The 25,508-nt window shown below is 47.5% G+C and overlaps 1 protein-coding gene across 2 annotated transcripts in view; it reads left to right on the top strand.

The window, feature by feature from the left end:
- The first annotated feature begins 3,698 nt into the window (after positions 1–3,698).
- PTCH1 (patched 1) overlaps positions 3,699–25,508 on the top strand; it is a 62,856-nt gene continuing 41,046 nt past the window's right edge. Inside the window, exons 1-3 of one of the 2 annotated variants that reach the window (XM_039245691.1) lie at positions 3,699–4,278; positions 5,978–6,170; positions 24,578–24,767. In XM_039245691.1, coding sequence (XP_039101622.1) covers positions 4,078–4,278; positions 5,978–6,170; positions 24,578–24,767 — 584 coding nt within the window. In that variant the 5' untranslated portion in view covers positions 3,699–4,077. Of the gene's footprint in view, positions 4,279–5,125; positions 5,284–5,977; positions 6,171–24,577; positions 24,768–25,508 lie in introns of those variants that run through there. The other variant, XM_039245692.1, reaches the window with a different exon arrangement.

Below are 25,508 nucleotides of genomic sequence, written 5' to 3' on the forward strand. Positions count from 1 at the left end.
TAAGATAGCGCTTGTTAGAGCCCAGGCTGGGGACTGCGTCCTGGAACCGATGGGTAGAATTTACAGGCCCGGACTATTGTCTGAGATGCTGAAAAGTTAACCTATCAAACAGCGGGTGAGGAGGCTGAGAGCGCTGACGTTTAGGAATTAAGTCAAACGGAGGGAAATGAGCCCGAGTGGAAGAGGCTTTGCCATTGAAATGGTGCACATGTAGAAGCAGTCAGAACGAGAGGATATGCAGCTGCATGCAGAGAGTAATAAGGAACCATGATGGGTACATAGCCTATAATTTCATTTTAGAATTCCATAATCCAAGTAGCAATACTAAAAGTGCTATAAATAAAAGAATAGGAGGCACAACTAATGTTTTGGTCTAAAATGCTGTAAAGGAATTTGAAAAGACAAACATAGCAACCTTTGGCTACATGAATACCTTGCTATATACATACAGCACCACTCAAATATCAAAAAAAAAAAAAAAAAAGACTGACACATAAAACCTAGGGGCACAACCTCCTTCACTGGAAAATAATTTCCAGCGGCAAGCACTTAATAGTTTTACTTGAAACGTCTGCAGAACCACTTAGTAAGAAGTTAGAATAAATCACCATTCCTACTTTATGTTCTTTATCAAACAATAAAGATCAGGATATCGCTTCAAGATTACACTTGCTATGTGTCGAGCCCAATCTTACTGCGATATTATATTTTAAGGTAGTGTCATTTAGTTGCACGGCGCTTGCCTTATCTTCTGGGTTTTAGCAGCCCTCCCAGAGCTGCGCACAAAATCACGTGCTCCTTCGTAGTTTTGAGTTTTGAATTTCCGCGCTGGCCGAGTGCTCCGGTCCTCCTGTTGATCTCGTAACCACCTTTCAGACACTTCTGTCTTTGTCTCTATTCTACGGGCCACCCTACTCCTCCCGGTGTCCCGCACACGTCCCGCCGAATTGGGATGCAGGAGACAGGGCCTCCCACTGAAACCAGGACGGAGAAAAAGCTAGAAGGTGGTGAGGCTGAGTAAGGAGGAGAAAAGGGTGAAAGAGTAAGGAGAAAGGGAAAGGAGGGAGGAGGAAACCGCCGAAGAGGAAGGAAGAGGGCGGGAGGGCTGCCGACAAGCCTCCCGCGGGAACCGCGTGCGACGCTGCGGTGGCCGGCGCACCCCGCTGAAGTCCCTTCGGGCCGGGGCCGCGGACGCCCGGCAGCTGAATGGGAAGGGGACCCGTGCGTTCGGCCATTGGCCGGGCGCAGGGAGGCCGCGCGGACATTGGGCAACGTAAGGGGGCCGGACCGCCTTCAGGAATGTACTACGGCGCGTTCGGCACGTCCGTCCGCGCCGGCGGGGTGCGAGCCTCGTCTGGGCTCCCGGGAGGCCGCGCTGGAGACTTGGAGTCCGTCCGGCTCGAGCCAAGCGCACCGACTTCCCTACCTGCTCCGCCTGGGCCGCGCGGGGAGTCCCGGAGGTCGGGTGCGCGCGCAGGCGGAGGCACGCGCGCGCGCTTAGGCCTCCGGGCCGCGGAGTGCGCGCCGCCCTGGCCCGGCCCCGGGTCACGTGGCCGCGTGGGCTCCGCCTTCTCCCTGCTCCTCCCCCTTTCTCTCCATCTGGGTTTCTTTCTTTCCTTTCCTTTCTTTCTTCTTTTTTTTTCAATGAACACACACCGTGTGCATCTTAAAGCCACACTGCTCCAATTCACGGCTGCGGTCGGCTTCTAGCTGCCGCGGGGGTCCCCCTCTGCAGTTCAACCACGTTTTTAAGAAAGAAAAATACCCAAATGAAGCAGAATCGAGTTTGTGGGGTCTGGTCCCTATCTCAGGGAGGAATTTAATAACTTGCAAACTTAAGAAAAACACATTACAGTCTTAAAAAATCCTATTTTTCAATAAAAATCGGAACTGTGTAGATAGTTTAATTTGTCTATGGCCCCAGGATCTACTTCAGAGAGTCGTGTGTTTTCTTCCCCAACGGGAAGCGAATCCCCGGGATGTCTCGGTGACACTGGCTGCAGTGTCCTGACAAGTCCTCGCAATCAGCGCACAATTTGTTTCGAATGAATCCAACATCAAAGCCTTTATTCTCCCCAACGTCACGCTATTATTAAATATAACAGGATGCATACCAGTTTTTGAAAAAAAAATAAAACTTCAAAAACAGACTTTAAATAAACAAAGGCACGTGAGTAATAAAAAGGGGGGAGTCCAAACGAACCCCAAATAGTCAGGAAAACTTTTTTCTCTTTCTTAAGGAAACAGTTCCGTTGCTCCGGGTTGTTAAAAGGATTCTCTTGTTTTTCTCTTACGTATGTCATATTAAAGATTCAAATAAAAATGCCTCTGCCTCCACAAGACTGCTTCGGTGTCTGGATTCCACGTTTTTAAAACACTGACTCCTTCAAACTGGGACTGTGCTGCCGTGGGTTTTGGTGTGTGTGTGGGAGGGAGGATTTTAAGAAAGGGTGGCTTTTCCCAACGTCCTTACTTTCCTCTTTAACTTTCCATTTTGTTTATCTTAATGCGAGGCGTTGTTCCCTGCGAGAGCCTAAGTCTTCTCTTTAGTTAGAAAAGAAAAGAGAGGAGAAAAAAAAATCTGGCACACCCTGGCGCACTATCCACCACCCTGTCATTATTGGTGCAGGCCTGGGAATTCAAGCCGGACCTCCCAGTATTTGCTGCAGCTTGAGGCCAAGGTGCCTCTGAAAGGGTTTTCTTTGAGGAATTTCAGAAATTGTTTAAGCGCTTAAAAAAATACTACATTTCCCCCCGTGTCTATCGCGAGGCAAATGCTCGTGGATGTGTGTGTGTGGTGTGTGTGTGTGTGCGCGCGCGCGCAAAAGGCGTCTTACAAAAAGAAGACACTGTTGAAAAGAAAAGGAATAAGAAAGAAAAGGGGGGGGAGCATTCCTTAATGGAAGTATTGCATGCGAGAAGGTTGGCGCTCTCGGAGACTCCCCCCGAAGCCGGGGATGCACACACTGGGGTTGCCTACCTGGGTGGTCTCTCTACTTTGGTGAGCTGTTGCTAAGCAGCTAATAATAGTCATGTTTGCTGAGTAATTTCTGCCCTCCGCGAGCCAATCGCGTCGCAGAAACCCAAGCCATCTGACAGCCCCGGGGGCGGGAGCTCCAGCCTTTTTCTCTTTCGCTCGGTCTCTCCCCCTCCACCCCCTCCCCTCCTCCTCCTCTTTCTCCAAATGGAGAGAGTTCTTTTTTTTCTTCTTCCATCTCATCTATTGAATCAAGGAGCTGCTGCGGCCGCTGCCCGCTGCACACACACAGAGCGGAGTCCCCAGGTCCCGGGAGCGAGAGAGGCGCGCTGCACTGGGGCAGAATGGTCCAGCGGGTTGGCGAGGAGCACAAGAAAGCAGAGTCCGGGACGGAACAGCCACCGCGAACCCAGCAGCCAGAGCCCGAGCAGCCCGAGCAGCAGCTTCAGGAGCCGCCACCGCCAGCAGCAGCCGCCGCGGGAGCAGCGGCGGCGGCGGCTGCCCCGGCCCGGCAGCGCTGAGACCCGCCGGGCACCCACGGACCCTGCGGCAGTGGCTCTGCGCGTACCCTCCGCGGCCGCTCGGGCGACCCAGGAGACGCCGAGGGAGCCTGCGAGGCCGGCGGGAGCGGCGGGGATTTGCTGGCGTTTTCTGCAGTGAAGGGGTCGCGGCGCGGGGCGGAGGGCGGGTAGGGGGAGTTGGGGACCGCGAGGAGCTCCGCGCGAGCGCCCGAAGGACAGGCTGGCTCCGCGCGCCGGCTCTCGCCCTCCTGAGAACTGGATGTGGGCAGCGGCGGCCACAGGGACCTCGGGACCCCCGCGCAATGTGGCAATGGATGGCGCAGGGTCTGACTCCCCGGCAGCGGCTGCGGCCGCAGCGGCAGCAGCGCCCGCCGTGTGAGCAGCAGCAGCGACAGCAGCAGCAGCAGCAGCAGGTCTGTCAACCCCAGCCCGAACAGCCGGCGGCCAGCAGCGTCTTCGCCAGCCGAGCGCCCGGGCGCGCCGGGAACCCGCAGCGGCTGCGGCAGCAGCGCGCCGGGCCGCCCGGGAAGCCTCGGTTCCCGCGGCGGCGGCGGCGGCGGCGGCGGCGGCGGCGGCAACATGGCCTCGGCTGGTAACGCCGCCGAGCCCCAGGACCGCGGCGGCGGTGGCGGCAGCTGCAGCGGGGCCCCGGGCCGGCCGGCCGGCGGCGGGAGGCGCAGACGGACCGGGGGGCTGCGCCGCTACGCCGCGCTGGACCGGGACTATCTGCACCGGCCCAGCTACTGCGACGCCGCCTTCGCTCTGGAGCAGATTTCCAAGGTGCATTTCAGACTCTCTCCTCTCCTCCCACTCTCTCTTCCCTCCTCTTCCTCTATGGGATCGCCCCCGCCACACACACACACACACACACACACACACACACACTCACTCACTCACTCACTCACTCAAGCACTCACACACTCAAGCACTCATACACCTCTCCAGGAAAAGAAGCAGACAAGTGGGGATTGAAAAATTCAAACCCTCCCTCCGGTCCTAGGAGGAAAGGGCTGTCTGAGGTCTGCAGGGGGTGGAGGGTGTGTGTGTCTGTGTGTGTGTGTGTGTGTGTGTGTGTGTGTGTGTACACGCGCTCTCCCCGGCAAGCCTTTTCCGGAACACTGGAAAGAGGTCCACAGTGGACCACCTCGAGGGCGGCCTCAGCGCGGCACAGCCCAGTGTCTCCAGCCCCGGAGCCCCCTGCTCCCGCGCCCCTGCCCCTATTTGCAACCTAAACCCCTGTAATGCTGCCACATTTCTTAACATCTTGGAGGGGGAGGCGGAGTGGAGAGAGGCGGAGAGAGGAAGGGGGGGAGGGAGCCGAAATAAAGGTGGTTTCCTCTTTTGGCAGCCGGTTTTGCTTTTGTTGAGCATGAAATCTCTGCCCCCTTAAAAATTATCCTTGGAAGAGGGCATCTCTCCTCATCCTTTTTAGTTTTTGAGCCACCTCTTCTCAGAGCCTGAGGGGAAAGGGAAAGTTGTAAACAAATTGCCACCTTAAATCCGCGGTACTGGTCTGCCAAGCGGCCGGGTTCATTGTGTTTACGAGGCTCGCTGAAATGTGTGGAATCCAGGGAAGGCGAGCACCCAGACGGGGGCCCGCCGGGGCAGCGGCCAGCGCCGGGGAAACGCCGCCGCCGGGAGCAGCCAGCGCCCAGCCCGGACCCCCGCCTGCGCCGGCTTGGGCCCTTCCCCTGTGCACTTGGCTACTTTTTACGTTTAACCAGATGGGAAGGGAGAGGAGGGAAAGATCCATGTGGCTGCCCTCTTCCGATCACAAATGTTGTCGTAAGTTGCAGATGGCTGCCCCACTTCCTAATTCAGCTCACACAGCGTCTCCCAACGCTATGGAAATGCGTCGCGAGTGAGTGCCCGCGGCCGCGCTCACCACGTGGATCCTCACTTACTACCACGCCGGGCGGGGGGTCAGGATCCGGGAACCCGCAATACATTGTTCCCGAGCGCGCTCGTCCCCCAACCCCCATCCCTTCCGGGGCACCCCGAGAGGGGTAAAAGATGGGGCTTGACTTGCGGGGAAGGGACCCGTGGTTTGCTGGTTCTTAAATGGTGGGCTCTATCGCAGACATTGCGCAGCCCCTCCCTTCCCGGCTCCAGGGTGAATATTGCCTGTGTTGAGTGATTTCTCTCCTCTCTGCCGCGGCTTCCCTTCCCCCTGTTCCGGCAGCCCCTCTCCCCAGCGCCCCCAAGACATCTTCGGGGATGTTGCGCAGGTCGAGCGGGAGGGGGGAGGGTTGCCCCTGCTGTCGCCAAGGTGCAGCTCCCACGGTGCAGTCCCACTTTGATTTATGTCGAGGAGTCCCCCAAGCCGCTCGCCTTCCCCGGGGCCCGCCTGGGTTCCAGTCTCGAGGGCACCCCCACCCCAACGCTGTCGCGGGATCCGCGGGCGGGTGCGCGCAAGCGGGCGTGGGCGCGCGGGCCGCGACTCCCCGGCGCTCACTCCTCCCTTCTGCTTCATCCTCAGGGGAAAGCTACTGGCCGGAAAGCGCCGCTGTGGCTGAGAGCGAAGTTTCAGAGACTCTTATTTAAACTGGGTTGTTACATTCAAAAAAACTGCGGCAAGTTTTTGGTTGTGGGCCTCCTCATATTTGGGGCCTTCGCTGTGGGATTAAAGGCAGCTAATCTCGAGACCAACGTGGAGGAGCTGTGGGTGGAAGGTAAGAGACCCAGCGCCCGCCGCAGGGCCCTCTCGTCCCCCAGCTCGGGCCCCCATCCCGTCCTCCTTCCAACTGATAAAGATATTTGCCAGCGTACACCTAGGGCCTTTCTGTGGCGAGCGAGAACCCCCTACCCGCACCAGGGGGAATTGTTTATTGTTTGGGCGCCTGGCCAGGAGCCAGGCCCGCCCGACAAAGGCCGCGCTGTAATCTACTCGGGGCGCTTTGCTTTGCTAGGTGTTGTGGGAGAGAGTAGCGAGGGCGGGTCGGCCGGGGCGCGGGGCCCCCTCCACGGGACGGACCACTCCGCGCGGCCGGGGACCCCCGGCGCCTGCCGCCGCCGCCGCTCGCCGCCACCGCGCCCGAGACGCGGTCGGAGGAAGGCCTCTCGGCTCCTGGCTCTCGTCCTCGGCGGCCTTCCCTCCTCCACCCCCACCCACCACGTCCAAAAAGAAAGAAGGGGGGGGCAGAGAAAGGCCACCCCTCCGGCTGGAGGGAGTGTGCGCGCCCCCGGCGGCCGTGGCCGCCGCGCCTTGGAGGGCGGGGGGCGGGCGCAGCGCGGGCCTGCGGAGGCGGCGGCGTGTGTGGTCCTGTTTTTGGACAGCTTTCAACTCTGGGGGAAAAAAACATTTGTCTCAAGGTACAAAAAAAAAGTGGGGGTGGGGAGGAAGGGAGTTGAAAAAAAAACAGTAAAGCATAGACTGGAACGCATGTTTGCAAAGTAGATTAATGTTTCCTCGCGGGTGGGGGCTTTTTAAATGGTATGCTTTGGGGGCAAGGCTGCATTTTGCAGGCTGAAAGAAGAAATGTGTTTTAAGAACGCGGATTTGGGGGGCGGGGCCACACAGGAGCTCTCCAAGGGGTTTTGCCAGCCTTTTATACACATTCCTCAATTTGGGGGTTCTTGAAGCCCCCCCCATTTTTTTTTAAAGCAGTTGTAAATTTAAAATAGATCCCTTCCCCTCTCAACACGGAAACATTTTACGTTCTTTTGGTGACATGGGTTTTTGTTTTGGGGGGTTGTTATTGGTGGTTTTTTAATTCTTTTACGGAAAGTAACAGATTTGCTATTTGGAAACATTTTAATCCCTAAACACTGCCTTGGATATCTCTTACAATGGGATGGGAAGGTGCAGATTTTTCAAACCAGATGCTGAGAACTAACCTTAGAGAATATTTTGTTAACTTTTTTTTGTTTATAAAGATTCAGTTCTCCGTGTTTTGCAAGCATATGGTGGAGTCTTTAATTGAGAAGTGACAATTAAACTAATAGTCCAAATAATTAAGGCCAGAAAACATTCTTGCCTTAAGTAGCTTGATAATTAATACAAAAGTATTCTTTGGATTGAATCCATGGGGTAATTTACCTCAGTTGAGCACTTCAGCATCATTGGTAGACAAAAGAAGGGTTTTATTGAACACCTACGATATCTTAGCACCAACCTTACCGAGCACCAATAAAGTCCCTAGCATGGAAGGGTCAATGACCTCTGTGAGACATTCCCTGTGCACAAATCCACGCACTTAGAAAATACTAGAGTTGAATAGGCTTGCAGTAAATTTGAGCTCACAACTGAAGTGGGCCACGAAAGCCAAATGGAGGAAAAAAAGCTTCTGTGGAAGTGAGGCAAATTAGGGTGACCTGGAGAGAGAGAAAGAGGGAGTTCTGCACAGGAACTCAGAAAGGGGGTCAGGCAAAGGCCCACTGAATGGAGGCCCCTAGTAGTGGGAATGGGGTGCCATGGCTCATGTGTGCCCTGGAGCGCAGGGCGGTCGTTCAGAAATGATGTGATTTGGCTAGGCTGTGGGGAGCTGGACAGAACAAGGGATGAGCAGAGGGGCCTCCCAGCTCTGTCCATATGTTCACACTGCAGCACTGACCAACTAATTTGTTAGGTATCAGTGATGATGACAAAAGATAATTTCTTGCTGTTTTGAGCAAGACTTTTGGGTAGACCTTTAATAAGCCTAAAGAGAAGTGATTTATTTTCTTAACATTGTATATTTCTGGAAGCAACTGTGTTTCTGCATTACACAATTCATTTAAAGTCCTGGAAGGAGGAGGAACATGATTAGGGAAAGTCTCCCTGAGCTCCGATTAGTGATAGAGTATTAAGGAGTGACACCTCAGACACTCAGGACTCAGTTTGCCCATTTTGGGCCTCTGAAGGAATGGGCCTTCCTTCATTCATTGTGTACTAGATTCTTCCCCTTTAGAAGAAACAATAGTTTCATAAATGCAAGTAAACCCAACCGGGGATCCCATGAGGCCACGATACCATTTTATAATTTTAACATAAATTCAAAGAAGAGGTAACAGTGTTGGGGTCTTGTTTATGATATAGTGAGCTTGGTGTAATAGTGTAAGCATTTGTCTTCAGGAGTTGGAATTTCCTGCTGTCCTAGACAGTAGTGGAGTAAAATGAGCAGCAACTCAAAATTTATGTTAATTTGTACCTTAATCTCTTTGATAAATTCCTCATCACTACCAGCAAAGAAGTCTGTTAGATGATTGTTTTCTTAAAGGAGACTATAAATGTTCTGAGCATACACATGGCTGCTTGCTACACTAAATAAACCAAATGAATAGAAAGTGCATATTTCCCTAGTTAAAAAGCAACAGACTGAGAAAGCATAAGAGATTTTTAAGGGGAGAGGAATACTGAGGAACAGTTTGGAAAAATACTGTTTCCGTTGTGATTTTTAAAAATATGACTTACCACACATATTACATAGGTAAATATACAAAGGCAACTGGAGATACATATATCTACATACCTACACACAAATACATATTATATACCAGTCGACTCCTGCACAATATGGGGGCTTAGGGGCACCAACCCCTCCACAATTGAAAATCCATGTATAATTTTGACTCTCCACAAACTTAACTACTAACAGCCTGTGTTGACTGGAAGCCTTACTGATAATGTAGTCAATTAACACATGCTTTGAATGTTAGACATATCATATAGTGTATTCTTAGAATAAAGTAGGCTAGAAAAGAGAAAATGTTATTACAAACATCAGGAGAAAGAAAATATATAGATATGGTACTGTATGTATATCGAAAAAAATCTGCATATAAGTAGACCTGCACAGTTCAAACCTGTATTGTTTATATATTTCTGCTTACATTTGTATTTGTATGTACACATAAACTTACTACATCCATCTTTGTATCTGCCAAAATAATTACTATCTTTTTCAGCAAATTAAAAGGATCTACTTGATAGGCTATCTCATTGATTTGATGTTCAGGCTTTAACATGCTGGGGAAATGTGGCTTTATAAGGACTGTTTGAATATGTTGGCCACAATGTGCAGACCAATATAAGCTAGATAAGGAAGACTCTGTCCTATTTTTATCTCATTGGTGATAAGAATTTTTTGATTCTGTTAAAATGTTCATGCAGTGGGGCGCCTGGGTGGCTTAGTCGGTTAAGCGTCCGACTTTCGCTTAGGTCATGATCTCGCGGTTCGTGGGTTCGAGCCCCGCGTTGGGCTCTGTGCTGACTGCCAGCTCAGAGCCTGGAGCCTATTTCAGAGTGTGTGTCTCCTTATCTCTCTGACCCTCCCCTGCTCATGCTGTCTCTCTCTTTCTCTCCTAGAAATAAAATTAAAAAAAAAATGTTCATGCAGTGATTGCTGTAATCATTGTTAACAGATATCAGTTTCTTTTAAGAAACTCAATATACGTTTTGATGTTAGCTTAGGTCTCCGGGTTAGAGTATTTGCAAGTCAGAAATACCAAATTTAGCTCACTTGTGAGTGGCATCATGAGGGTTAGTAAAAGAATATGTAGAATAATGTGGACATCTGCTCTCACGGAAGCACATGCCAGTTGCGGCAAGGTCCAGGAGAGATTAATTGTTATTTAAAAATAAAAATATTCAGGGCACCTGAGTGGCTCAGACTGTTGAGCATCCAACTTCCGCTCAAGTCATGATCTCACTGCTTGTGAGTTTGAGCCCTACATTGGACTCTGTGCTGACAGTTCAGAGCCTGGAGCGTGCTTCGGATTCTGTGTCTCCCTCTCTCTCTGCCTCTCTCCCCGCTCACACTCTGTCTGTCTCTCTCTGTCTCTGTCTCTCTCTCAAAAACAAATAAACATTAAAATTTTTTTTAAATAAATAAAAATATTCAGCACGTGTTCTCCGTGCCTGCTCTGTGCCAGGTATTTCATGAAGCTCCAGAGAGATGTTAGTGAAAGGCCACAGTCCCTGCTCTCGAGACCTCCACCCAGCAGGCAGATAGACCAGTGGCATGAGAGCAGGGATTCCTTCCAGGACAGCTCTGACAGGGGTCTGAGCCAGGCACAGGGGCTGGGGAAGTGGGGGTGCTGCTGGGGCATTGCAGGACAAAGGAACAGTGCATGCAAAGGCTCAGAGGACAGGGTGTGGCCTCCAGGAGAGCTCCCAGTGCTTGCCTCCATTGGGACATCCCGTCTGAGGAGACAGGGAGCCTTGAGGGCCTGGAAAGCCCAATTGTATCACAGAAAGGTCTCTGTTGTGTGCCGCATTCAGCTGAGGGGCTGCCAGCTCTTCCTTTTAGCCGTTCTTTGCCTTTCTCATTATCTGTACTAGCATATTTAGCCTCTAGGGCCCTCCCTAGGACTAGAGTGCTTCAGCTTGATTTCTCTCTTCTGGCACAGGAGGGAAATACTTTATTTTTAATCTTGCCCATTTCTCTGTAGGCTTTTCCTTTTTTTGCTTAGCACCCTTATCTTCCTGTCTCCCTTAGTAGCTACCCCCAGTCCAACCCTCTCTCAGATGCAGGTTTGTTGTCACAACTCCCCAGTGGGCAGAACGTTCATTTACCTCTTGGAGATGTTTTTTTTTTTCCCCTCAAGCTTTGCCCATCCCCTGGCCCCTTTTACTGCAAAGGGTTATAACAGCCTTGAAATGAATCCATATTGCCTTGTGTTTGGTTATTAACATCAAGGGAAGAGACACAAGTTGTGACTCTAATTTTTTTTAAGGAAAATTTAAAAAATGTTCTTAACACCTGCTTGATGTTTATAAGTGCTCTCAAGTTTGCTCTTTGCTGGTATGATGCCTTCAGTGTTCTTGGCTTGGACTCAGGCAGTTATAGGAGATAAATGAGCTTCACCATCCTTTAAGTTTAGAGCCAGTTTTCTCACTCTTGATATTTTGCTGGATAATTCTGTGTTAAGGGGACTGCCTTGTGCACTCCAGGATGTTTAGCAGCATCTCTGAACTCTACCCACTAGATGCCAGTATCAACCTCCCAACTTTGACAACCAAAGATGTTTCCAGTCATTGTCAAATGGGGGGGAGGGGGTGCTGCACAAAATCACCTCAGTTGAGAAGCACTGGTTTAGATAATAGATTCCAATTGGAAGACCCATGCTGTGCAGAGGGAAGGCTTTTATTATGATGACCTTGTGGCTGCAAATGCATTGCCATACATACAAAGGAGTTTTCTTGAAGATAATGTCCCTTCCCCATCTCCAAGTCTACTGATCTAGGTAACTAATTTTTTTATGCTAATAATGTAAGTTTTTTGTTTTTCTTAGAATTACATTAACTATCAAATAAAAAAACCCCAGCATGACAAGATGACAGAGTGAAGGAGGTCCGGCAGACGGTGTGGGTGGGGGCCAGCTATGCAAGAAAGTGAAATCTTTATATTAGATTTCCATTCTTCAGGTAACTTCATTTTGAAGACAGACCTTGTTGCCTTTCAAGAAGAGTAGGATGAAGGTTTTATTTAGCACGAAGGTGTCTTTGTAAAAAGCAGGAAAAGACACCACTAAACTTAGTTCATATGGAAATAAGAGCTCCTTTTGGAAGCCCGCTCCTCAGTACATTATCTCTTCGGTGGCCTAGCTCTCCTCCAGATGTTCATATCACAGACGGCTTTTCCCCGGGTGCCCTTTTGCAGCAGAACCAAAGGGATTGGGAGGGGCTGAGACCTTGAGCCCAAATGGGCGATATGAGCTCTGATTTTACTGCCAGTTTCTCCTCTCTAAGGCTGTCAGTTTGGGTGCATTTCACAAGGGACTGAAAGACCTAATGAATTGCAGCTTCTTCTCTTTGGTCCCCTATGCACTTAGCAAATATTAAAAATATGTTTATTAGCTAGGCATTGATTAGATTGCAGTAGCAGGCGCACACATACATGTGAAAGGAATTTTGGTTTTTCTTTTACATCAGGAGAAAAATGACCAAAAAATTTACACCCAACAATAATTGCTTTAAAATACCAATAGCCTCAGGTGCCTTCTCCCCAGGGCAGCCGACCCTGTGAATCTTCCATGTCTCTTTGCTGCCTGTCACTCTCAAGTGTAGAAGCCAGGTTGGGCAGTGGGGTGTTTCAGATCCACGGACTGCCGCTTGGAGGCTCTAGAAATGACAGCTTCCAGATGTACGAACCGCCGGATCCGTTTGTTTGGATTATGCACCACAGCTGATGGCGAGATTAACGCTGGCTGGATAAGCTATGGGAGATTTGTCTGGTTTCCACAATGCTGTGTTTATATTTCATTGGGATTTCTCCTTCAAAGCTGACCTTCCCGTGACCCCTGGAGCTCTGTCCACTCAGGCCAAGCTGTAACTTGTCTGCCCTTCTTCTTGTGTTGGGGGGTCACAATTGTGCAGCGGAAGGGGCTGCTTTCATGGTTTACCACCCCCCCCAGCTTCATGCCAGCTGTCTGCCTAGATTTAGCCCCAGAAGAATAGTCTTATTTTATGGGGGCGGGGGGGGGAAGGTGGAGGGGGGTTTGCTTTTAAAAGTCTTTTTGGCTTTTAAAACAAATATGGAAATAATTTAAAATTATTTACAAATTTTTTTAATGTTTTATTTTTGAGAGAGAGAGAAACAGAGTGCAAGTGGGGAAGGGGCAGAGAGAGAAGGAGACACAGAATCCTTAGCAGTCTCTAAGCTGTCAGCAGAGAGCCTGATGTGGGGCTCAGACTCACGAACCGTGACATCACGACCTGAGCCAAAGTCGCCCACTTAACTGACTGAGCCACCAGGTGCTCCCAAACTTATTTTAAAGGACACCATATTTAATAGAGGCCTCTTTGCAGAAATATAGTATTTAACTTAGCACTAGTGTGATAGTATTTTGACAAAAAAGACATCCCTAAATAATCGCCATACCTGTGTGATTCTATTATTAAAATACTATTTCCTTTGCCCCTCACTGACTCCCAGAACCTCTTCTCCGAACTCCCCTTCACTTCCTCCCACCCTTCATTCCCTCCATCCACTCCTTAACTGCCCTAATCATTTCCTCCCACTGGATCTCTGCAGTTACTAGTGTGAAATCTGAAATGGTAGTAAATCTGGTTAATCACAAACTGACAGGCAGGAATTAGAAACTATATTATTTCAAACCAGCTGTGGGAGATACCAAATGCCAAGCTGCCATTTGCATCCTTGAGGTTCTTGTCTTGGTAAGGGTTGGTTCTAGGACCTTACTCTCTGATGGGGTCTTGTCAACAGAAGGTGTACTTCCCCTGTTGAAGAGTCATGGCATTGTATGGACATTTGAGGTGCCTTAGAAATCATTGACAAATGGAGTGTGAAATAAGTCTTGGTCCCCTGTGTTTAACATGTTGTATGAAATGTGAAAAATTGAGACCCTTAGCATTTCTTGAGATGGTAAGTGAAATGTAAGCCTAGATGTTCAGACCCAGGCACCATACTTCAGGCTTTCCATGGATGGAACTCCCACCAAAGGCAAGAGGAATATGATGCTTGGGTATAGATGGAAGAGGACAGAGTTCCTTATCCACACTTTGGCCAACTCTGCAGCTTTAGACAGTCCATCCCACATGAGAGGTCCCAGAATGCAGAGCGTTATGCTCACAAAGGTGCTTCCAGCAGTTCATATGGAGGACGCTCCCTGGGATTTTCTTAGTGGAAAGCTTCCTTGACTATACAGATATCATCAGGGTCATCACAATAGAAACAATTACTTGTTCTTTGCTTCCAAACTTTGAATTTGGGCCCTTCACCATAAGACCTATGTATTGGATTTGTTTCTCTTAAACTGGATTTAGGGTTGTGTTTTGCTTTACATGGCAATATGTTTTTCTACATGCATGTATCTTTAGGTTTGACACAAGTAATTTCATCTTCCAAAATAGCAGAATGCTGCATTGAGAAACTGCTTGATTATCTTAGAGATTTTTAGGAAAGATGCATCCTGTCCACAACTTTTCAAGACTATTTTGTTGTATTTGGGTTCAGAGCATAGTTGGGAAACCAGCTATCATGTGTTAGGGAAACTGTCATTGGTGGGAAGTCAGGCACCTGCTCATGAGTGACACGTTTGTTGTTGGGAGATTTATAATGAAGGTTTAGGGCCTTATTTCTAGAAACCTGGTTGTGAGTTGACCCAAATACTCCACACTGCGTGTGGGTCCCAAAACACCACTGGCTCTGAAGGTGAGGCTAGTGAAAAGCAAGTCTCTGTACCACAGCATGAGTTTGATTTATTCTCGTTAGGATAAATGAAAAGAAACAGTAAGTTTCCCCAATTTATCAACCAACATAGTTTTCAGTTATTGATGAAACGCATACAAAAGTAAGCAAAAGGAACTGGAAGTAGGCTTTGTTAAGTCAGTGTGCATGATTTTTTTCCCCTTAAATCATTGCTTAAGGGCTTCTGGCCCCTAGCTCAGGAATCCTGCCCAAAAATGCCAGATGTATTACACAGTCAAGTACTGCAATGTAAACACTGCTCTGTGCCATGAGGCAGGGTGGTCCATCTCCTATTAAAGAAGAGCGAGAGATTGAGAGGGAAAGAGAGAGGTAAGCTCTCTCTGTACTGCAGTGGCACAGTAGTGGTTGTGTTGTTTGTGTTTTTGGCTGCAGAGTCAAGATTTGGAACTCCAAAATCCTAGATGAATTAATACTTTTTACTGGCAAAGAAAAGCAGCTTGAATTGGGATGCCAAAGAGAGCAAGATGTGGCTTGGATAATGTTGCTTCATTGGGTCAGATAAGTTTATAAAATGTTGAACCGAATGGGGAGGGGCTGATAGGAACAAAGCTGTTGTTTTCATAGCAGCATCTGTGAGCATCACCCTTTTCATCTGTGGTGAGTGTAGCACGGCAGGGAGAGACCAGCTCCCCACCCCCACCTGGTCTGAGAAAGCCTGCTGGTTTGGTGCACCTTCTGTGTGTAAACCTAAGAGGTATCACAAAGCTGCTCTGGGGTTTTGTAGCACTGGGGGTAGTCCAAGATCTATGTTGCAGAGTAAATGGCCTTCCAGTTTGCCCCCAGTTCCTAGATTTCAGTAAAGCACCTACTAATGATGTTCCTTTGGAGGTAAAAAAGTAACTGGACGCTTTGGGCCACCCCTCCAAGTAGAACTTGTTTTACAGTGCCGTGGGCAACCCAAGGAAATTGGAACGCCTAGACATTATCTGTACATCCAAATAATCTAATACTAAGCAGTCCTTAGACTTACTAAACCTAGGATGTTTAAACATTAATAAGGTATTTTGTGAGTTAGAAGGAAATGGGGTTCCAGTTGAATTTGGGGAATTGTTAAAACAGCCTGCAGTAATAATATCCCGAGTTTAGAAATCCATTCTGTAGAGTGATCTGAGAAAATTGCTTTTAGAAACAGGGATGGGAAACAGGAATTTTGAGATTAAGGAAAATGTAGGCTTCTTGACTCTCTCTCTTTTCCCCCACCTCCCCCCAACACTTTTTTTTTGTTTTGAATTCTCCCATTTCCCCACCCCCATTCCCTGATTTCCTTTGCTCCTTTAGTAGGGAAACCAGAAGACTTCACAAAATAGACATAAATATCACACAGTGTCTTTTGAAATAGAAGCTTTCCAGAATAACAAAAGAATTTTCCCTAGCGGCCTAAGAAATTATTTCTTTTCCTCTTACCTGACTTTTCCCCATGAGGTTCATACATTGTTCCAATAAGTTTAAAAATGATAAATATGACGCCATCATTTTAGGCTATACGTGATCCAGGGAAAAAAAATTGCATGTTTAATACGTTGCTTAATTGCAAACAAAGCTTGCAATTTGAGAGAATTGGGATTAGGGCTAAATATCTATTAACTGCTCTTTCTAGAGATTTGGGGAATAGGATGACCCTTTTTTTTCTTTTTTTTTTTTTTAAATAGGCTACAGTTTCACATGGCTCCCAAAAGAAATCTCTCTCCCTTTTTGTTTCCCACACCAATTGATTTATCATTTTGCTTGCAAGCAGATCCAGAATGTTAGGGCAAGAACACACTCACTTTTTTCTCGTAACTTTTTTGTTGCGGACCGAAACCAGTTGACTTGAATAAATTTTTCAGAGGCCTGAATGTAGCCAGCAACGTGGAAAAATCTTGCCATTCAGGGCCGTCTGAATGTACATTTCAGCCACACAGTAAGCTGCATTGGTAGGCACTGGACTGCTAAATACAACCATTTTTCGCAGCAGCGAGTTAGACAGGTGATTAGCATAATTAGCACCGAGCAGCTATACATATGGTAATGCTGAGTGTGTAAATGCCAGCTGCGGTGTAAAATTTATGTCAGGGGTCGGCAGGGCTGTGCGAAAGTATTGTGTTCCAGCTGCAGGTCAGGGCCGGCAAAGCTTACCTCCTTTTCTCTTGTTGGTGAATACGCCAAACAGAAGAGAAAGACAGAAATATAACAGATACGGCTTTGATGGAACAGCCCAGTTCTGTGCAAGAAGGACTGTTCTATAAAACACACACACACACACACACACACACGCACGCACACACGCACACACTTGCAGAAATCTCATTGCTTTCTCTACAAATTGTGTTTACTTCATGCAGGGTGCACATGAGAGGCAGCCAGGATGCGGGTTTGGGGAAGTAAAAGGGCCAAGTGATTTTCTGGGAGGAAAAGTTTCAGTCACTGAATTTTTAAAGGCCTTGAGTTGTTCTGGTTCTCTCCATCCTCATACTGACCGCCCCCCCCCCCACTCCTGCCCACATTGTTTTCCTTCAAATTAAATGGGAACACCCCCACCTCCCCCACCCCCACACTATGGGGTAGGACCATAATATAAGGTTCCAGCAGTGAGGCTCTCTTCCCAAATTGCTTGACTGGTTTTAGCAAAGGACTAGAAGTTTCTTTGTGTTGTTTTTCTGTGGCAGTTCTGCTCACCACTCCACTTAGCTGCCACTATCAGACCCCATTACGTCTTTTATAGATAAGAAAAGAATCAGTGGGGCTCTTGCTGGAAAGGAGGACAGTCTTGAATGGTTCACAGTCTTGGGAATGCATGATGGGGGAATTTATGGCTGTGACGAGTTCATGCATTTTCCCTGCTGTCCCCTTCCCTTTTTTTTTCAGTTGGTGGCTATAAGGAGCTGTGGTGGTGACAGAATATAGTTCACACCATGCTGACCTGGTGATGAAACTTCCTTATGGCACCAGGGGGTTCTTATGCATCAGTCCCTAATCCAGCTAATCCTGATGGCAACAAAATCATGCAAGTGGCCCCCAGGGAGGGTGTGGGAGATAAAGCAGGCCAGCGTGATGTTCCTCAGGGCCCTGGGAGCCTGCCTGTGGAGGTGGGGACTCACATTGTGTGCTCAAGTAGGAGGCCGGTGCCAAGAGGCCCAGGCTTGATAATGGCAAGAAGACTGTTGAGAGCAGAGAGGTGATGTCAGCCCCACAGAAGCTAAGAGAAGGGAGCTGGGGTTAATGTTATGCAGCAGCATCCCGAATGCTGGGGTAGAGAGCCCGCAGCCCAAGCAGGCACTTGGCTTTTGTTGTCCTGGTTGGGTTGTGTCCTGTTTTTATTTTGAATGAAGACTTTAGGAGGCCTTAACTAAGAACTTAAAACTTGGTAACAACACTGTCCTTGGTCCCTGGGTTTTGCTTCGTGGCCCAACTTTGCCTCTGATTGAGCATGCTGCTCTGTGTCAAACCCTCCCAGGCTTGCTCAGCTCCTGCAAAAGGACAGGACCTGAGTTTGCATCTACTTGCTCATGGATGAGCATCCAGGTGAAAACTTGGTAGCACCTGGGCCAGTTCCCAGTGAGCCGAGTGTGCAGCTTGGGGTAGAGCAGAGCTCCATCCTGTTCCAGCCTGCCAGAAGCCAGGAACATCCTTGAGTCCGCAGGCTCTGGCTTCACTTAGCCTGTCTTTGACGGGGAGGAGGTTTGACCACAGCCTTCATTTGCCACAGCAGCAAGTGACCAAGGCAGAATGGGTCTCCTAACAGATGCGGTGTGATCTTGGGAGCTGGTGGCCCTGGAAAGAATACCAGGTGGGGTGGCGGGGGAGCTGTGGCAGGCAGCAGATCCAGTGTGGGCACAGTGCTGGGCTGACCTGATCGTGTCCGACAGGGTGAGCGGGCAGCTTCAGGGAAAGCCATTCAGAGAAGCAGCCTGGGCGGTAACAGATGGCACCACAAACAGCTGGTGTGGGGGGCCTGTGGTGGGCGCATGCTCAGGCCTGCTACCCCTTCTACCGTGTTCCGCCCTCCTTACCAACCCTCTGCCCCCCCAAGCTGTCCCCAGGGAGGTGTGGGGATGTGTCCTGCTCTTGTCTTGTTTTTGTGGTTTTCACTCACTGGGCTCACTTCATGAAGGCAAATTCTCTTTGGGCTATCTGATTCTAGCATTTTCCCATGGCAACACCCAAGGGCACAATCCCAAGAGGAGAAAAACAGCCCAGAAGCTTAAGCAGCAGTTGGCTAGTCATGAATAAAAGAGATGGCTGGAAGACTGACTAAAACTCACAGCTCAGGAGTTTTCAGCCAATTGCCCAAATTACTGAATCTTCATTTTTTTCAATTTAGAAAATGAGCTGGTGCTAATAATTTTGCAGTTACACCCTTTGTAGAGTCGTAGTTTTTCACCCTCACAATAACTAATCGCAACATTGAAAGAAGGACCTGAAGTAACTAAAGGGAAAGAAAAAAAAATCTCTCTAGAGGCTGTTAGATAATTCATGGGATTAATCAAATGCAAATGCTCCGCTTGCATATACACAGACCCCATTTTCCTAATTGGACTCTGAGTGGGTACTTTTCAGGCTGAAAGGGTCATTTGTTTTGACTGATTGACTTTTTGAGGCTTTGGGGAGAATTAATATCTTATACAGATGACTGCCTGTTCCCAAGGCTCTGTATTGAGGCTGTTCATTCATTTATTCCTCTGACACAGAGTGTGCGCATGCGCCTGGTGTGCCGAAATAAGTGGGCAGCAGGCGGTGCCTCCCTGAAAGGATTTGGAATTTACTGGGAAAAACACTTCGTTTGGTCCCTCAGATCACCTTTATGTGGATCACAATAAGCTTTTGCTAAAAGTTTTTTGCGTGAATGCCACAGGCGTTTATTAAGCTCTGTGCAGGGGGCCGTGCTAAGGAATGGTACATGGTGGGAGAGCATCATGTGGGGAACATCTCGTGTCTACCATGGAATGGAATAGCACTGGCCCAGAGGTACAGACTCCTGGATGGAATGGTTTCTTACCTGTGCTGGTCCTTATTCACCTTGGCAAACCATAATGGTTTGATTTAGGGAGGAAAGGATCAGCAGAGCTTGAGCAAGAACTTCTTTGGGGGAAGTGATGCTTTTTACCCCACCTCTTACAAAGAATTGGTTTAAACCTGTGATTTCTGGAGAATTTGCAGGTGAAGAGCCCTAAGGCTGTGTGCCCTCATCTCTTTGCCCCCCTCCTCTAAATCATGCCCCTCTGGGGAGCCAAGGAAAATAGGGCATCTGTTACTGCCACCCATGAGGTTCTACTGAAAAAACTATCTCCTCAGTGGCCGTAAACACTCTGGGAGGCAATGTTGTCCTTTAAATAAAAATGCCATCTGTTGTTCTGTGTAATAATCTGATGCATTGTAAAAGCTCTAGCTGAGAGCTTAATACAGTCTGGTATATGGAATTCAGCACTTCTAGACTCATATCCTCAACTAGTGCTCAGAAGCCACAAGGCGCTCTCAGGGCAGTTGGACTAAGTGTTGAGGGTCAGTGCCACCTCCTCTCAGCTGGGTAATCTTGAGCAATTGCAGATACTTTTCCTCTTCTGTAAAATAAGGGTGATGATACATGCCCTGTGATAAATGAATAAGTAACCCAATGAGTGGATGCCCGCTGAACTCCTGGTTCAGGATTTGGGAAATTTCATAACACGTTGCTAATACTCACACCATCTTATGAGGTTAGTAGTAGCATTTTCATCCCATTTCACAGAGAAGGTTACTGAGGCCCAACTGTGTCAGGGACTCGTCCCAAATCACAGTGCTGCCCTTCTGGTCCTGATTCTCACCACCTGACCAGTCAGTCAGCTTGCCGCAGCTTGATGAGGGAGGAGCACTGAGCAAAATATTTATAAATAGGTAAAGAATGAGGGGAAATGGGTTTGCAGATGGAAAACATACACAAATATAAAAGGCTATTTTGTGTCCTAGAATCCTGAGATAGCATTTTTCATGAGTCTTGTTCAGAGTTTGGTTGTTATGTTGTTAAAAGTTACTGAATTTGAAAGAAGGAAAAGAATATAAGAGGTCTTCAGAATTTAATGAATATGCATTTTTTTTGCATTGAGCTTTTTAATTCAGATCTCTACCAAGCAGCTTTCGTATCTTTTTGTCACATGGAAGTCTTTAATTACATGGGTTCCTTGTAGAAAAAATTAAGAAATAGCGATAAACCTCAAAAAGGGAAATGGGTAAATATTATCCATAAACCACCACATAGTAGTAGCTGTTCACATGGCTGTCGGCATTCATCCATCTACATCAAATACTAGATCCTATGGTTCTTTATGCTCAGTAGTCGGAAATAATTATGCAGTATTTCATGAACAGATTATTTTTTAAATAAAAAACGACCCTAACCTTGAAAATGAGACAGAGAGAGAAAAGCCTTTTCCCCCAGACTGCACCTGTAAATTCAGTCACTTGAAATGGGGTCTGTGGGGCTTCCTGCGGATGGAGCCTCATGCTGATGCGTGATAAGGAAGACTGGCAAGAAAAGAACAGCTCTGGGCTGTCATTGTTGTGATTTAGGATAGGCATTTGCTAGGGTAGCAAAAGTCAGGTGAGTGCATAAAGTTGGCTCTGTCCAGAGAGGTTTCTGTCTCTGGTAGCTGGTTCCAGAGCACTGTGGGTGAATACTGATGTAAGACCATACGAATGCTGAGCAGTTTATGACATAGGTACACCCGAGAAGGAGCTAAGTCTACCAGTGCAACCAAGTGAATGACATAATTGTAGTCTCACCACGCTCCAGCCACACTGGCCTCCTTTCTCTTTCTGCAGCAAGCCAGACATGAGGGCTTTCCAGTTGCTGGTTCCTCCGCCCAGACACTGTTCCCCCAGCTCTTCAGAATCAGTCTAAGTGTTACTTCCATTTAGGTCTCCCGGGCTACTCCATTTGAAGGGGACTTCCCCGTGCCCACCACCTGCTAACTCGTGGCATCACTATCTGTGTTTCCTCTGTGGCACTTGTCATCCCATGAAATTATCCTATTGATTTGTTTGTTGCCCATGTGCGTACTGGCCAGCGAGCCTTTTGGAGCAGAGAACATGCTGGTCTCATCCCCCCCCCCTTAGCACCCCATGGTGTAGCACACAGCAGGCACCTTCATATGCTCGCTGGGTGAGTGTTAGGACTGTTTGTCAAGTTAAGGGGATGTTCAGTGAAACTTTAAAGTTACTGAATAGTTTTGCAAAAATAATAGATGGATTGTTCAATAAAATACAGCATGTCAAATATAAAAACAAATTGAACTGGTACTCAAAAGTAGGATACAGCATAGGTGCTGGAGGACACTTTAGAATTCAGAGTCTTTGAACTCCAGTTCGTCTACCTATGATGAGAGTCTTGGTTGAAAATGGCTGTCACGTTAGCAAAATACTACATTTATCACTAGAGCAAAGAAATGAAGGAAGAAAAAAGATTTTCAGTTCCAGAGATATGATAGACACCTTTATTAAAACATACGCATTTCTTTAAATATACGTCTTAAAACATCTAAAAAGTGACACTATAAGACCCCTGAGGTATATTTTATATCTTGTAGGAAATAGCATCATTTTTGAAAATGCCTGTAATAAAATAATTGCTCCATTGTGAGGTTGGTCTGTAAGAGTGCAGAGAGTTCTTTTCAGGAGTATGAACCTTACATTTGATCTTTATTTTTGTGTGTATGTGTCTCTTGGGCCCTCACCTTATTGCTTATGGTTACAGAGAGCTACAGCTGCTCTAAGGCAGGGGAGGCCGGCAGGGGTGTCTGTTGTCCCATTTTGTTGTTTGTTTGTTTTTACCTCATAGTTTAATTTACCTGCAGCTCTAAGCTTCAGGAAAAATAAAGGAGGTAGGACTTTGTAAGCAGAATGAGGGATCATGTGCTGTGCCAATATGCTTGAGGAGCTGGTAGAAATATAAATGATTTATAGGTATGGGGGCATTGATGTCATAGAGCCAGAAAAAAGGAAGGAGTTGAGATTTTTTGCAAAAAGGCTATTTGGAGATCCTTGGCATGGAGCTCTGTAGCTTTTCAGAAGTGACCTCTGGACTAATAATTGGCTTTTTAGCCTCAAACAGCCTTATTATCTCCAGAGAATGTAGACTGAGTCTAATTCAGTGCTCTAGTTAATTGGTTGAAGTAGTGCATTGTGATTCCTGCCAGAAGGAGCCAGACCCTGCCTGCAGGCAGCTTTAGAAGAGCATCCTGAAAAGCCCTAGGACTTCATGTAAATTTATCCTCTGTTACAAGTTTCCTTGTTTTCCTGTGGTCTTTCTTTAACTTCAAATTGAATTGTAAAATCCTCAGCAGTTCCCCAGGGCATTTGTCAAAGTTTTCTGTACAAGGAGTCTTAATACTTTCTGTAACCAATTGATAATTTCCTTCTCTCTGCCCTTCCCCATTCCTCCTTGCCCCTCCTCCCTCCTCATCCCCTCTCCCTCATCCTCCCCCCTCCTTGCTACTCTTTGACATACCCAGCAGTATGTTCAGCCTCACCTCGCAGTGTTCCGCAGTGGCCTTGGCCATCTGCATGGACCCTAGCCAGTCTGTGAATCTGGACTAGCTTTCCTAATGAGGGCATTATTTGCTTTTTAGCCTGCCCCCTTGTTTATAAAATATGCCAAGAGAACTAAACAGCCCACTATTCCCAGTACTTACTTGCTGAAACCAAATGTTTATGTCCTTGAATGCTAAACTTGAAGAAAAAGGATTCCTCCTCATGGGAAAGCTTACCATGATTGCTGAAGGCTCTTTCTACACTGTAGCTGAAGGCCTGCTTTCTGGTATAAACATGCAGCTTACCAGTGACTTGAGGAACTCTTCAGATGCACTGTTCAGACTCATCAGCTGGCCTTGGAGTGTGTATGTAGGGAGGGGGAGAAGAGTAGAGGGTGCTGCTCTAGGATTCTCTCTCTGCTGCCCTCCTGGGCCCTTCTGGAAGAGCCCCTTCCCTGTGACCATACTGGGTCAAAGCACACTCTCCAGAGCACTCCCAACTGCATCGCCACACACCTACCCTGTTGCGGAGTGAAACTCCCTTCCCCCCATACCTCCCAGCCAGGTCCAGCATTCTAAGCTTGGCTTATTCTAAATCCATAATTGAAGTATAACCCAAGACCTGAGAAAAGAAACAAAAAGTGTACCTTGTTGCCCTGTGAGGCCAGGCCTCCTGGAGAGCCCGTTGCTACTGGGGCAAGGCTTCTGGCCTCTGCAGCAGTTTCAGGATCACCTGGGGAGCTTCTGGAACACAAGCTGCCTGCTCACAGGCAACTCAGAACCTGGTATCTTTGTGTCCAGAATGCTGACCAGGTGAGTCTGATAGAGCCAGGATCCAGAGACTGGTTGTCCTGGCCACAGCTGATACATTTGGTTCCCCTCAAGTACATCTGATGTGAATCACATTATTTATCTTCTCCTGGCAAGTTTTCTGCCAAACACACATTTGCCACCTTTCTTTGTTTCTTTTTCAACAGGGAGAAACATTTCCTTGTTACCTTTGCTAGATTATTTAGGAGAAGAGTGTAAATTGAAGCCATTTATCTTGAAATGTGCTCCAGGGGCACATTGTTTACACAAGTGAAAGAAATTGTAACAGGGGTATTTGGTCTGGTCTGCAAGGAAAAGGTGTCTCAAGTTTTCCTTCCCCCTCCCCCTTTATACATCTGGTGCATTAGTTAGAAGGTGCACAAAGCACGTATGCATTAGCTTTGCATATGCAACAGTCAGGACAGTTGTTCATGGGCTTTGCAAGTAGTTTTTTTTTTAATTGGTGAAATGAACCTTGCCAATAATAATAAAGTGAATGTTACCTCCCAAACATCAGCGCTACATTTTCATGACCAGAGATAATTTATCACATATCCTGCCCCTCTTAGTGAGATAACAGAACATGGGTTCAGGGGGATATTGCTGTTCTAATTGAACCCTGTACATGTTTGTCAGTTGGTGGACGAGTAAGTCGTGAATTAAACTATACTCGGCAGAAGATTGGAGAGGAGGCTATGTTTAATCCTCAACTCATGATTCAGACCCCAAAAGAAGAAGGTGCTAACGTCCTGACCACGGAAGCTCTCCGACAACACCTGGACTCGGCGCTCCAGGCCAGCCGAGTCCATGTGTATATGTACAACAGGTAAGGTGGTGGGAAGAGGCTGCTGGTTGTACTAAATACGGTTGCATTGGAAATACGTTTCGAGTGTTAGTTCAAGTAGTTTTCTAATAAGTGGGGTTTTCTTAAATGTTGAATTTCACTTCTAGAGTTTGGCAACAAATCATATACATTATGATGTATTTTCACTAAGTATCTTGGCACTATATACCCAAATGAGTATGAGTTTTCAAACAGCCATTTGGGTGGCTGTCGGCCCTTCTGAAGATCTTTCATGCTTAAGATATTTTTGGAGCAGTTACATTTTGAATTGCCTTTTGTCAACTTAAAAAGAATGAGAAAAGAGGGGCACCTGGGTGGCTTAGTTGGTTAAGCATCTGACTTCGGCTCAGGTCACCATCTCACAGTTCATGGGTTCAAGCCCCGTGTCAGGCTCTGTGCTGACAGCTCAGAGCTTGGACCCTGCTTCAGATTCTGTCTCTCTCTCTCTCTCTCTCTCTCTCTGCCCTGCTCGTGCGCACTCGCTTTCTTTCTCTCTCTCTCTTTCTTTCTTCCTCTCTGAAAAATAAATAAACATGAAAAATTTTAAAAAGAATGAGAAAAATAAAATAAAGAATTTACTTCTGGTTACTTTGTATTCACCACAGATACTGACAGTTGGTACTTGTCACAAAGCGTTAGCAGTTTGAGTCCCTATGGTGAATTCTTACTAATAAGTAGGCAGATATGGCGGACTCATAATACAACTTCATAAAATATTTCCCT

The sequence above is a fragment of the Hyaena hyaena genome, unplaced genomic scaffold (assembly GCF_003009895.1).
Source record: "Hyaena hyaena isolate Hyena2069 unplaced genomic scaffold, ASM300989v1 scaffold_269, whole genome shotgun sequence".
Classification (NCBI taxonomy): domain Eukaryota; kingdom Metazoa; phylum Chordata; class Mammalia; order Carnivora; family Hyaenidae; genus Hyaena; species Hyaena hyaena.